Raw genomic sequence first — 14,995 nt, 5'->3', positions numbered from 1 at the left:
TGACGATGATCTTTACTATGTGGTTGGCCCTGGGCTAGGCATTTGTGGTGGTTTAAATACAATGGCACCCGTAGGTTCATATACTGGAAATCTTGGTCCACAGTCAGTGGAACTGTTTAGAAAGTTTTAGGAGGTGCTGTGTCACTTGGGTAGGCTCTGAGAGTTCAAAAGCCCATATTGCGTCCAGTTTCTCTGTCTCTCTGTCTCTCTGTCTCTCTGTCTCTCTCTATCTCTCTCTGTCTCTCTCTCTCCCTTCCTTCCCTCCTTTCCTCCCTCCCTCCCTCCCTTCCTCCCTTCCTCCCTTTTTCTGTCTGCTGCCTATCAGTTAGAATGTAAAACTCTCAGCTACTGCCCTAGTGCTACCTATGCCTGTCCGTTTCCTACCATGATGGTCATGGACTGACCTTCCAAAAACTGTAAGCAAGCCCCCAATTAAATACTTTCTTCTGTAAGAGTTGCTTTGGTCACAGCATCTCTTCACAGCAACCAAATAGTGACTAAGACAGACTTTAACACGGAGAGTTATGTCTAATCTTAAAACAACTTCATGACTGGGCAGTTTCCTTTTACTTGTATAAAGACACTGCTTGTGTTGACTGTTGACCAAAGCTACAGGAGCAGTCCCTGAAAAATGCATGTGGGCACCCAAGCCAAGGCCTCATTACTAATACAACCTCAGAAGGCGCCATGTCTGAGCAGGTTGTTCTATTGCCCAATGGGAAGACTGTAGCAAGGATGGCCAACAGGAGAGCCCTGTCGGAGTTACCCCAAAGCACGGGTAACGGCTAACAGGCAGACTGTGCGGGCAGTAGAGCTGGGGCTGCTGAGTTTTCAAGAGATTCCAACCAATGTAGATGCTTATGCAATTTCTGTGCGTGCAAATTCAAATTTAGATAATTAATTAATTAAAAATAATTTATTTACTTTTACTGTATGTGCATTAGTGTTTTGCCTGCATGTATATCTGTGTGAAGGTATCAGATCTTGGAGTTACAGACAGTTGTGAGCTGCCATGTGGGTGCTGGGAATTGAACCCGGGTCCTCTGGAAGAACAGTCAGTGCTCTTAACCACTGAGCCATCTCTCCAGCCCCCAAATTTAGTTGTTGTTTTTTTAAAGCACCAAATGGGCCAAATTAACTGGCCCAGTAACATGGCAGATCACACACTCAGTTCTATGTCCTCCCGGGTGCCTTCTGGGCCTTGTAACACGAGCCTCTTTCTTTCTCAGGGCAGGGTTCCTACCTGTACGATCTCCAGCATTTCTGCCTTGCTGATGTAGCCATTACCGTCCAGGTCGTACATGCTGAAGGCCCACTTCAGCTTCTGTTCCAGCTTGCCCCTCGACGTCACGCTCAGGGCTATGATGAACTCTCTAAAGTCTATCGTCCCATCCCCGTTCGCATCGAAGGTGCGGAAGACGTGCTCTGCAAACTTGGAGGCATCCCCATAAGGGAAAAAGTTCCCATAGATTTTCTTAAACTCCTCCATTGATAAGTGTCCGCTGGGGCAGTCTCTCAGGAAGCCTTTGTACCACTCCTGGATCTCATGCTCCGTGAAGTCTGTGCTTTCCAGTAAGTCCTGCATGACCTCGGGGCGCAGCTTGCTGTTCTGTTTCCCCATTCTGGTGGCAAAAGTTCAACTGCAGAGAGAAAGAAAACATATCATATTTTTCAAGAGTTGCCCTTTAGGGTCTCGTGATCATCTGGTAATGGTTCTTGGGAAGAGGGAACCCCGAACAAACTATACCAGCCCAAGCAGCTAAACAAAACGATGGAAAACCAGGCCAGTCAAAGATGCGGAAAATCCATGTTGCTAACCAGAACCAACCAAGAGCTAGATTGACAGATGGATGGATAGATGGATGGATGGATGGATGGGTGGATGGATGGATGGATGGATGGATGGATGGGTGGATGGGTGGATGGATGGGTGGATGGATGGATGGATGGATGGGTGGATGGGTGGATGGATGGGTGGATGGTCAGGTGGACAAATGGACGGTCAAATAGGAGACAGATGGAAGGAAGGCAGGTGATTTGTTCTTGGCTTATCAATTTCCAAGACACCAAGTGTAGCTTTAAGAAAACTAAAGGTCTAATTTCAAATCCTGTAAGTAGAACTAAAGGAATAGGAGAGGGAGAGGGGGGGGGGAGGGAGAGAGAGATATCTTAGCATGCTTCATTGCCACTTTGCTTCCACATGAAGTGTGCCTCATGTAACTGGACACTCTAAGTGAAGAAAGAAGGGAAGTGGAAACACCGTGCCCTCCACCCAGCCACTCAGTAAGAAACAGAGGGCATCCCTGAGTTAGGTTTAGATGGTAAAGATGATGACACTTCAGAAAGCTGTTCATGTCCTATGATTACGGCTTAGGAAACAGGTCAAAGTTCACTTTTTAAAATTGCATATAACCTTGTATGTTCCTATCCTAATGGTAGCTCATGTCCACAAGCCAACGATAAAATACTGCAGTGACTCGTGTAGAAAATACTAGCATCTTCCTGACCCTAACCATTGAAATAAGTGCAGCTAGCATTTCAGTGTGTGTCCGTCCAGACTGTATGTGTGTGTGGACTTATTTAAATATGTTATTAATAGAGAGTTCCCAGACTAACTATGTCTTCAACTTGACAGTGGTACAGAAGTGAAATACACTCAGCAGGCACTGCATCTGGGTCAGTGTCTAGGCCAGTGACATTGGCTTCTGTCCTCTCTCAGTTACAAAGCAGCAGCTGAGCCTCAGCCCTGTGGACTGCACAACCACAGCGAGGCGCAGACAATCTTCAGAGGGCCTCTCACTTGTGACTTGCTCAAGGAAATTTTATTTTCTGACAATAAACCCCAGAAATTAGGTTTTTGTTTGGATGGTTTTGTGTATGTGTGTGTGTGTGTGTTTTGTTATGTTTTTTGTTTTTGTGTGTGTGGTTTTTTTTTTTTTTTTTTGAGACAGCATTTCTCTGTGTAGTCTTAGCTGTCCTGGACTCACTTTGTAGACCAAGCTGGCCTTGAACTCACAGAGATCTGCCTGACTCTACCTCCTGAGTGCTGGGATCCAAGGTGTATGCCACTGTGCCTGGTTCAGAAATTATTTTAAAACGAATCTTTTATAAATGTATACCCTTCACATGTGTTAAAAGCAACAGCAAAACTGCCTAATAGAATTGCTGTGTTTGCTTTTCTTACACAATCTAGTCCAGAGCTACACTGATTCCAGATGAATATGAGGAAAGATGACAGAGGGTGACAGTTTCCTGTGATTAAACCATTCTGTTTTCACCAGAGTGAAAACCTGTGCATACAGAGCAGACACCTTGTAGCTCATAACGAGAATAGTCTTGAGTCTGAGATGAGCAGCTTCAGGCAGCCTTCGTGGGCCTTGTGTGGTGTGTGGGTGCAACGTGTGCACATTGTGGCTTCGGAGCCAATGCTACAGAGGAGTTCTATGAGGCGACTCAAGCAAGCTCCACCAGAAACATTTCAGATTCATTATGTGCTTGATTATGAGTTAATTAAAGTTTACTTTTAGATTTATTTAAATGCTTGAGAGTTTTGCGGGCATAATGTGTATCAGTGCACCCATGTGTGCTTGGTGCCTGAGGTCAGAGAGGGTATTGGACTCTGGAAGTTGAATCATGGACGGATACGAACTGACCGGTGGGTGCTGGGAACTGAACTGGGATCCTCTGTAAGAGCAGTGAGTACTTTGAAGGCCCGAGCCACCTTACCAGACTCTGAATTCATTTTCAGTGTTCAGAAACCTTCTTCTACCTGTCACCAAGTTGTTCACATCCTCCATATTCCCTTGAGGGATCTCATGGGAAGTCTTGGCCTACAGTCAGCTCTGCTCTACAGTGGGGCTGGATGGCGGGATGGCGGGATGGCACGGGATGGTGGGATGGCACGGGATGGCGGGATGGCACGGGATGGTGGGATGGCACGGGATGGTGGGATGGCACGGGATGGTGGGATGGCACGGGATGGTGGGATGGCACGGGATGACGGGATGGCGGGATGGCACGGGATGGTGGGATGGCACGGGATGGCGGGATGGCACAGGATGGTGGGATGGCACGGGATGGTGGGATGGCACGGGATGGTGGGATGGCACGGGATGGTGGGCAGGTGAGATGTATTCGGTGCATTTTCAACACAAATCACAAAATTACAACTTACATGTGTTTAGCGGGATTTGTCCCCATCATTAATTAAGGAGTATTTGTACTTTTTCATATTTTTCTATGAAAAAAGGATTTATTCACTAATGTGTACGTGTATGTTTGAGTATGTGTTATCTGTGTGCATAACATGGAGGCCAAATGAAGGCATCACACATTCTTTGCTACAACCTGTCACCTATTTCTTTGAGAAAGGGTCTCTCCCTGGATCTGGGGTCCAGGTTTTCTTGGCAGGAAACAGGTCAGCAAGTTCCAGCAATCCTCTTTTCTCCACCTCCCTCCGAGCTGGGGTTACAGCTCTGCACTGGATGCACACTGATTGCATATAGATGCTTGGGTCTGAACCGTGGACCTCATGATTGTACAGCAAGTGCTCTCGGCTGCTGAGCTATCTCCCTAGCCCTGGTTTGACTTGTGAAACAGAAGGGCACAGTCTTGTGCTACCAGTTTCTTCACATGGTGAAGGAAGGAAGATGTCTTTGGTGAGGACAGGGGCATAGCTGTAGCCATTCTCAGACTTCTGGAGACGTGGATGCCAAGAGGAAGATGTGACCTTTCCCTTAGCACACTCAGCCATAGGTCACAGGGGTGGCAGGGGTGGTGCTGGCAGCAGGGGGACCCATGGTGTCAGAAGAGTGAGTGCAGTGGGGTGACGCATGGAAGAGGGACACCCGAGGTGGTGGGGTAGGGAGCATGGGGGGGATCTATGAGGGGGCAGGGCACGCCTTAGAGGTGGTAATGCCTGACTTCAGTCATGGACTTTCAGGCCATTGTGTAGTGTCCTAGTTTCCTTCCTGTGATTGTGATAAAACTCTCAAACAAAAATCAACTTAGAGGAGGAAAGGAGTCCATCACTGAGGGAAAACCAGGGGAGGAACTTAAGGAGGAACGTGAGGCAAGAACCATGAAGGAATGCTGTTTGCTGGCTTTCATGAAGGCTCAAACCACGAGAGCTTAGAGAATGGTGCCGCCCACAGTGGTCTAGGCCTCCTACATCAATCAGCAATCAAGACATCCTCCAAAGATACACCCACAGGCTAATCTGATATAGGCAATTCCTCCTCCAATCGCTCTAGGCCACTTGGGGTGACTGTCAAGGCTAAGTAGGACTTGTAGTCCGTATACACCCCTTCACACAGAAGGGCTCCCTTCTCTTCAGCCCAATTTTAATCCTGACTCTGACTTTCCACTTTGGGAAATTCATCATTTACATCTGTCTGTCTTGCTGCTGTCTTCTCAAGCAGGCAGATCTTAAGGGAAGTCAGGCTTAGCTTCACGAGGGCCCATCCCCCCCTCCCCCAGGACAGACTGTGAGCTAAGGCCAGAAGAACAAGAGGGAAAAACATCACTGGTAGACAGAAAGATGGCTAATTACTGGACGGACACACAGGCTAGTTTTGGTGGATGAGGCTCTGCCAGAAGGCATACTGGCTTTCCAATGCTATTTGTCACATTAGAAACCACCAGGTGATTGGAGTTACAACTTGGTCTCAGGGCCTCTGAGACTGCGAACTGTTTCTGAGTCCCTCACTCAAGAAATCCCTACAGGGCAGCATTTGTGGCTCACAGTGTTCACATTTAGTTTGTAAAATCCATAGATCAGGAAATAAGAGTGATGTTTATTAGTCACCTGATTGGTTGGTTTTGACTTTCCCAAGTTTTATTTTCTTTGTAATTGACACATAACAGTTGTACATATGTGGCTTACAATGTGATGTTTTTATAGGTGCATACCTAGTGTGATGATTAAAAGGGCTAATTAACATATGCATCATCTCAAACGCATTTATCTTCCTTCCTGGCTATTTTGAAACACACAATACATTATTGTTAACGACTTGCCCTACTGTGCAGAGCACTGGGACCTCCAGTGCAGAGCTTTGGCACTCCCTCTGAGGGGCAGGTGGAAAAGGACTTTCCTTCTATTAGCATGAGCCGTGATAGCTGCAAGGAGGCCTCATCCAGAGGTCCCTGAGAATGTGAAGTCAAGCAAAGCCCACTTATACAAAAAATAAAAATAAAAACTGAAAAATAAATTAACTTACAAATTAACTTACAAAAGATTGAATTTATAAACTGAACACTCCAATAACATTCACTTCCCTCTTCTGGAAGTGAAAATCCTCCCAAGGACAGGGAAGGGTTTATGGGAATGTTAAAGCCCTCGTTTGGTCACTAGGTTGGCGATTTGCCTGAGGCCAGAATTCAGAAACAAAACTTGATACATAATGCATAGGCTTGCAGAGAGCCAAACCACTCAATGAAGCTTTCCAGTGATTTCAAGGTCTCCTTTCAGGAGCTCTTGGACTTCAGCTCTTGGGTGTGGTATCCAGTCAGCTCGCCACCCTCACAGTTGCCATATGCAAATCATCCCGTGCCGGAGGAAGGAGGGGGATTGCTGTTCTAATATTTAAATCTACCTGTTCAAAGAATGGTTTCTATTCCTGTAGAATCAGTGCTCTATCTCTTTAAAACCAACTCAGTGTCCTTTCCCAGCCTTGAAAGAGTACTTCTCACGTATTAGCTGTTTTGTACAAGGAACAGATTTCCTCAACATCTTGGCTAAGTCTCTCACAAGACTGACCTGTGCGCAGCTATTTTTCAGTAAACACCAATTAAACCAACATTCACAAACTCATTAGCACAGAAAGACCGTAACACAAACAAAGAAACCAGCATAAGTTAGGTTGTTTGGGAAACGGGGTGTTTGCAGCTTTGTCCAGTATTCATTTCTGTAGCTGTCAACAAATGCTTGGCTGAGGACTGGTGTCTGGACTTGATGAAGCCATCTGCGCTAGCTTGGCTGGACACACAACGAAAGCCTGAGAGAGCCGTGATAGGCTTTCCTTCCCTGGGTAGAGAGGGGGAAGGCCTGAACGTTTTTCTTTTGGAAAACAAGACTGTGTGCCTATCTCAATCGAGGGAAGGGCACAGAGAATAACACCAGGGAAGAAATACTGCATTAATTACCAGTCAGGGGGAAAAAAATCAGTGCAGAAGCCAAAGTTTCACCTCAGGTCAAATCCTCTTCATCGATTCCCACAGTCACGAATTGATTTTGAACATAATGGGAGGACAAGAAGGCGCTGGAGAGCTGGTTCGCCCAGACACAGCGTGTCCTGCTCCTTCAGACGACCTAAGTTCAGTTCCCACAGCCCAGGTTCCACACCGGGAGGCTCACAATTGCCTTTAGCTCTGGCCCTAAGAGATCTGCCATGGACACCTCCACACACACACATATACACACAGAAATTAAATAAAGTTTTTTTTTAGTTTTTTTTTTTTTTTAAGAAAGTGCTTGGGTTCAAAGGCTAGCTCTGCTGTTTAATTGTTGAGCAAATCACTTAATTTGGGGGTGCACCTAAGTGAAATGAATTCAATAGTGCAGGCTCACATTGCACTGACATGATGATCAAGTGTTAGTATTGAGTTAGAAATGATTTTCATAGTAACCCCAAAGACTGGTGTGTTACAAGCTTGGTCTCCCAGTGGTGCTGAAATGCAAGAGCCACTAAGAAGTGAGGCCCAAACCTAGACCCCCTGTTCAGATCTAGCCAATGGATTGCTCATTCTCCACAGTTGAGGGGAGAGCTGGGACTGCCTTTGACATGAACTCTGCTCCTCCTGATTTCATCACTTTCCCTTGGTGGGGAGGCCTGGGGGCACACAGGGGAAGGGGGGTGCAGGCTATCTGGCTGAGACCTGATAGGCTATGGTCATATGGTGGGGAGGGGGATGACCCTTTCTGTCAGAGGTCTAGGGGAGGGAAATAGGGCGGAAGAGGGAGTGAGGGTAGGAATGGGAAGACACAAGCTAGGAGATAACACTCAAGGTGTAATCTGAATAAATTATAATAATAATAATTTAAAAAAGAAAGTGAGGCCCTGTAGGAGATACGTAGGCTATGGGGTTCTTCCATTACAAATGATGTAATGCTGCCTTGTAAAATGGGGTGAGTCTCATGATTAGTTCTTGGGACAGTGGGTTATCACAAAAGAGCCCCTTCCCAGATACTTGCTTTCCTATCTTGCGACGCGACCTCTCTTTCTGTCATATGTGCTCCTACCATGTTGTGATATGATCCGCATGCCCACACCAGAGGTCAAACAGACAGACCCCCCTAATCATGGTCTCCCTACCTCTAAAACTATGAAGTAAATAAACGTCGTTTCTGTGTGAATACAGGCCCAGATATTTTGTTTAGCAAAAGAAAAGCCTAAGGCAATGGTCCTTCACGCACTACGCTGCTGAATCTGCGCATGAGCCATCTGTGATAGGCAGGCAGGCTCTCTCCGTCTTATGTCTTATTAGCAAAGAGATTAAAGCTCGGAGAGACTAATTGACCTGACCTAAGCCACAGGGATCACTCACTGAGAAGCCAAAGTGTGAGGCTTGACTGCTGTCCACTGGCTTTACACTCTGCCCTATATTTTATTATGAACAAAGCATGCGCAGAAATTTTTATCAGCTTGATAGAAAGTTAGAAGGAAGTGGATGAGAGAGTGAGCAGTCTTCTATTGTATGCTCTATGCCACAAATAGGTACCAAGTGTCTGTCGGGAGAGACACGGGACTCTACATTCTGTGGATCCGTCAGGGCACAAAGCTTTAGGCAAAGATCCTTTTATGGCATTTACAGTCAACGGCAAGGGACGTACAGGAAACAAGGACAGCAAGCAAAATGTTGGGTGCCCACGTGCCATAGGAAAGATAAAGAGGAAAGGGTGGGCAGTGCCAGGAGTTAGAAGTCTGAATAAGAAGCCAAAGAAGGCCTCGCTGAGAAAGTGCCACGGGCCAGAGCAGAGCGGTGAGGAGGTCACCGTGGGTGGATGAGACCAGCTGGCAACATTGTTCTGAACTCGGGGCCTCCACAGCATGACCTAGAATGTGCCCGAGTGGAGGGCATGAGTGGGCGAGAAATGGAACAGTGGGGCCACCAGGCCGCTGCTGTGGCTGTTGTGCTGAGACAAGCTAAAGGGGGGGAGGGGATCGAGGGAGATCAGTGTGTTGGGGTAATTGTCCATCCCATTGTGTGAGGAGTGCCTCGGTATTTTCAGTTGTTAACTCTGTACAGGCAGAAAGCTAAGTGCTAGTAGGACATTGGCACTGCCGTTTCTACGGCCCATCACCAGGTTTCCTATTTTATAAATGTCCGTCCTTCCTCACTTGCCTGGAGGGAATCTAAAAGATGTTCAAGTGCTGTCTTCCTGCTGATTGGTTATAATAATGAGCTAATGACAAATACCTGGACCAGGAAGTGGAGGGCAGAACTTCCGGGAGAGAGGACCACTGGGAGAAGACAGCAAGCAAGGATTCAGAACGGACACGGAAGAGAAGAGACCGACCAGAGTGGAGCAGAGAGGTAGCTGCGTGCTCGGTGGTAGGCAAGAATAGTTGGTCACGTCTAGACAGTAGCTGGGAGTCTGTCCAGCTAAAGGCCTAAGCTTTCAGCTTATAAAAGTCTCTGTTTACCACTGGCGGCTCCAACAAAGTGCCATGCTAGCCCTGCGGTGATCCAGACACGGGCAGTGATGGCTAGAAACAGGGTGGTCACAGCAGTGGAAGGGACAGGTGCCTGGATTCCAGGCACAGCTTGACGGTAGAGTCCCTGGTTGTAAGGTAGAAAAGACACACACACACACACACACACACACACACACACACACACACACGGAAAAAATACAGAAACAGAGTTCCGGGCTGAGTCAGGGCACGTGGTAATCCCAAGATGTTTATTACACACGCAGTTGTAGGAAACAGGCAGCTGAGTACCTAGAAGTCTGGAGCCATTTTGTATACAGAGCTTACAGCCAAGGACTCCTTCAGTCTCCAGAGGCAATGTGCCTGCAGACTGGGTCCTCAGCACGCTGGCATTCAGGCTGTAGACCCTGGGATGGAGCTAACAAAGGAGAGTGAGAAGGCGGGGTCGGGAAATACAGAGCCAGAGACCTTCCCCCGTCAGCGGCTGTCCTTCATGGCCAGGCCAGGGCTGCACACTGAAAGCTCAGAATGAACAAGAACTGCAGTTCCTGCTTTCCCGACTCTTGTCATCTTTCCCAGATCCCAATCTGCTCCATCTCAGCAAAGGACCCCCCTACCCCCTCCAGTTGCCCATCACAAGACACAAGGATTGCCTGTGATTCCTTTTGCTTTAATTCCTTTGGCATGGGACATTGATTCTCTAACCAGAAATTCAAATCCACCTTGCCCACCATCTTTATTGCCACCCCAGCAAAGACACCAGTGGGTCCTCCCTGGTCACCTAAGTCTTCCTTGCCTGAGCCCTACTTTTCACCTTTACTTCCTTTCTTTTTACCTCTGTCCCCATCTATTCTCCACTTAGCACCTACAGTGCCTTTCTGAAAACACAAGCCATACTACGTCTCTCCTTTGCTAAGTTCACTTGTTTGCTTTGGGTTTTGAGACGGGGTGTAGGAGCAGAGATGTTGGTCTCAAATTTGAAATGCTGTCTACCACATGCCTGTCTTCTCAAAATCCTACAGGGCCCCCACCACCCTCACACGATGCTCTGCGCTCTCTCTGCTCGCCCACAGGCTGTGCAGATCCTGGGTTGCCTCCTTCCTTCAGTCTCTCCACTCAAGACAACTTGTTCATTTCTTGAAGACTTTGGCTTCAGCTCTACTTTCTCCCAGGTAGGCCTGCATCCCTCAGGTGCCTCACTAAACACTGGCATCCTGTTTTCAATAGTTCACTCCAAGAAGGGCAATGTTGGATTTCTTAACTTATTTTGGGCCACACCCAGTCTTCCAAGGTGGAGGAAAAAAAAAAAAAAGAAAAGAAAAAAGGAAGTAAAGATTTTGGTCATAGGAGGAAAAGAAAAAAAAACATGAGGAGATACCAAATTATCAACACAGAACCAGACCTAAAAGTCTGGCGTGCACAGCCATCCCTCCATCAAAAAAGAAAAGACATCACAACTCAAACCAAACCAAACTGAAACCCACCACACCTCCACTAAAGGCGATGGTGGATGCTCTTTCAGAGGGCATGACCTCCCTTCTTCCCTTTCTGCATCTGTGGAGGGAAGAGGGAAGCCTTGCCCTTCTGTGATTCCCCAAAAGGTTTTGAAAACTCTGTAGCTTCATTCCTCAGCTCCCAGAATTAGATTTTCCAGGGAAAAGCCCATAACTTACCCTAGACAGCCTGGCTAACTTTGGAGGACAAGTCTCAATGTAAGCTACACTGCGGTCTCCTAAAATGGAATTTACAAGGTGCTTGCGGCTGAGGTCAGGTCTGCTGCAGTTAAAAACACAGAACCCTCGGCAGTCCCCAGAAGAGAAGAGGTGATTAAGATGTCTGCCTTGTGTGGGGAGCGTCACCCTGTCCACTAAGCATTGCCTCGACTCTTCTGTTTCAGCTACAAAACCACAACTAGGAAACTGTCACAAAGACAATTACAGACGTTATGGGTGTGTTCTTTACCATGACTTGTTTTAGATGCCTGGGTTGGACTGATGGTTGAAATCCACAGACTCATTTCTAGGTTGTCTGTCTGTGATTGGTACTGAGGAAAAGCATCACTCAGCCAGAACCCTAGGGACCTCTGCTGCTTCAGAAATTCCCTTCAGCAAAACCAGTGGAGTGTGACAGGCGACCACCCAAACCAACACACAAACCCAGGCAGATTAGGGCATGAGACAGCAGTACATCAAGGGAGAAGTGCGATATGAGAGGGGGACTGAATTACTGCACTGTATTTTTCTGAACCTCTCTCTAGCTTGTGGTATGGGCATAGGACTCATAGCTTGAGGAAGAGGTTAGAAAGATGGCGTAACAGTTAAAAGAGCTTGCTGCTCTTGCAGAGGACCCAGGTTCAGTTCCTAGCACTGAAATGGCAGCTCACAACTCTCTATAACTCCAGTTCCAGGGGATCTGATGCCCTCTTCTGGCTTCTATGGATTCCTGCCCACAGGTGGTACACAGAAATTCACACAGGCACACACCTATCTAGAAATGATAAGAAAGAAAGAAAATTTAAGTGGCCTGTAGAAGTCATTTGAACAACTGTACAAAGCCACTGCTTACACTGAAGTGACTTTGCCTGGAGAATGTCTCACACTTCCTATTTGATGTTCACACACTTGCACCCACTTTTCTCTGCGTGAGGTGACTGGGTTAGGGCATCAACTGAACTGTCACAGAAAATGCTGTTGAGCTGCTGGTTTGACAGACTATTCTTTCTTTTTTTGTCCCCTATGACATGAGAAGAGGCCCAGGATTGCTTTGGGCGAGCTCAGAGGTTACAGTTTCCAAGACCTTGGAGACCTTGTTCTACAGTATATGAATTGTAGGCTAGGGAAGGATTGGCCTTGGGCTCTTTTCAAAGTGTTACTTTTTACAGCAATGTCAATAAAACATGTATTTTTGGTTTAAAAAAAATCAAAACATGGCATTGTCTAACAATATTTCTCCTACCTCTTAACCTAAAAAGACATTACTTTTAGCTAAGCTCACCACCAAAGATTGCATCATTTTGGTAGTTCACTGCTGTCTGCATGGAATATGTTCTGAGATCCTGTGTGGATGTCTAAATTCACAGAGAGTGCCAACCCCATACATAGCAATGCTGTTTTTCTTACATGAATAGATAGACAGACAGACAGATAGATAGAGATGATAATGTTTAATTATAAGTTGGGCACAAGAGATTAACAATAACTTACAAGAAAATAAAACCATTATTGTACTGGAATAAAGGTCATTGAATTATTTGTTGCTAGAATTTTCCATGAAGCACTTTTGGATGTAGTTAGGTTTGACTGAGACTTCCATCAGATAAGGTGGAAGCAACAATGTGACTGGCTGTAAAGCATTTAACGACTTGTGTTTGGGGGCGCATGCCTTTAACCAGCACTCAGGACACAGAGGCAGGGGAGTCTCTGTGCGTTCAGCTTGGTCTACTAGTGAATCCTCAGCCAGCCAGAATCATGTGATGAAAAACTGTCTTTGGAAAAAAAATCCAAGGAATAAGAGGCTCTAAAAATGAGAAACTGACTATGCTCACCCTGAAACCACACTAGAGAAATTAGCTAACTTTTCATGGTATCCCTTCTTCTGGCAACTGGTCGACCAGCTAGTGGCTGGCTCCACACTTCCTGCCTAATCCACATCCAGGAGTTAGAAGTGCTCTTAATTGCCCACTTAAATGGCAATGAGTTAGTGGACAGGCCCTAGATGAGGCGGTCACTGCCCAGGCCTAAACATACTATCCAGCTGGCCCAACAAAGCAGCCGTGTGAATGTTGAAAGTCAAGAGCTTCAGACAAAATCTTTTTTTGTCATTGTTTGCTGTTTTTTTTGAGTCAGGGTTTCTCTGTGTAGCCTTGGCTGTCCTGGACTTACTTTGTAGACCAGGCTAGCCTTGAACTCACAGAGACCTGCTTGCCTCTGCTTCCTCAACGGCTGTGATTACAGGTATGGGCCATCATGCTCTTGGCCACCTGACTGCTTTAGCAGAGTTGACGACAGCTGCATAGGGGCTATGGCTAGGGGTACACGGAGGCCTCAATAGTCTCTCCAGGTTGCCACAGCCCTACCAGATAGAGTCGCTTGGAATACTGATCCCAACAAATGTCTGTTCAACTTCAATTACTAACAATTCTTATTTTAACCCATAGGCTTTGGCTTCACGGTAACTGCCGTGACAACAGGCAGGGCATGGAGCTGCCTAGGCCAGGGCAGCAAACAGATGGGCTTCAGCTGTCCAGGCCAATTAGCTTACCAGCAGCTGGAGGACCAGAGGCTCAATTCCCCAATTTTAGATTTCCTCTGGGGGCCACACATGCATTTAGTAAATGGTTCCAGGCCCCATGGAGTCCAAGAATAGTTCATAATTTTTAAAATTTATTTGGCATATGGCTTCCGGGCTTGGAAGGGATAGTTCTATAAAAATAATCCTACGTGGGGTAAGGAAGTAGCAAGAGGCTGGGGTTTGGGATATAATTCATAGAAGTTTCATTAATGTTTTCCTTTGAAAGTCTGTGATTTCACTCCAAGGATGAGAATTATGAAGAAATGAACAGTTGTGACACATTCACGCTACTGTGGTCCCAGGGGGAGGGTGACTCAGTCTACTCTTCCCACCCCGGCCCCTGCTGTATTCCCCACTGCGATGTTTTTGGCATTTGAATGGCTGGTTCCCTCCCCATCCTGGCCAGCCTGGAAGGATATACTGTCTGTCCACAAAACATGCAACACTTGTCCATCAAACACACCCTAGATGAGAAGCCCATTGGCTAGCAAGAATAAACTATTAAGTGCCCTATGTGACACTCTCCTGCAGGGCAGGTGACAACTAAATCAGAGTCTCTATTGTAGCACCATGTCATGTGACCTTGGGGACATCTTTGATGCCTCCTCGTTCGTCTTAGTCATTAAACAGTAAGTGGGCCCAATTGGCACCTATATCCTCGTGCTGTCAGGAGGACTAAACAAAGAAAAGGGGAACTCAGCAATGAGTGATGGGAAAAAAATCAGCACCACGCCTGACACCATCAGACGCTCAATAAACACCATTAAGCTAAGTAAGGTAAGGATACAGTCCCATCCCACTGGGATATTTACAGAAGCAAATCCTCCAGCGTTGAGGGCATTCTCCCACTCACCCAATGTCCATGGAGAATCAGAGAGAACAAGAGCAAGAAGGTGACACATAGAGAAAAAAGGAACAGGGGCCACTTCACTCTCTAGCTTGACCCTCCGTTTAGCCTCATTAGCTCGATATGAAAGATCATTGTGGGTCTGCAGTCCGGGAGGCCCTGCCAGCCCCTAGGTCAACGTTTTCCATGTGGTGGTCGTTAT

General features: G+C 46.7%; 1 protein-coding gene across 7 annotated transcripts in view; it reads right to left on the bottom strand.

Moving 5' to 3' along the window:
- The window catches only part of NCALD (neurocalcin delta), a 408,716-nt gene that overhangs the window by 20,225 nt on the left and 373,496 nt on the right, over positions 1–14,995 (bottom strand). For all 7 annotated transcript variants that reach the window (XM_084751629.1, XM_084751633.1, XM_084751628.1 and 4 more), the window contains one exon: positions 1,244–1,640. In XM_084751629.1, coding sequence (XP_084607755.1) covers positions 1,244–1,621 — 378 coding nt within the window. In that variant the 5' untranslated portion in view covers positions 1,622–1,640. The remainder of the gene's footprint in view (positions 1–1,243; positions 1,641–14,995) is intronic.

This window comes from Acomys minous, assembly GCF_964271855.1.
Source record: "Acomys minous genome assembly, chromosome: 12".
In the NCBI taxonomy this organism is placed as follows: domain Eukaryota; kingdom Metazoa; phylum Chordata; class Mammalia; order Rodentia; family Muridae; genus Acomys; species Acomys minous.
The sequence above is the reverse complement of the archived record's forward strand: the minus strand, read 5'-3'. Positions and strand labels throughout refer to the sequence as shown.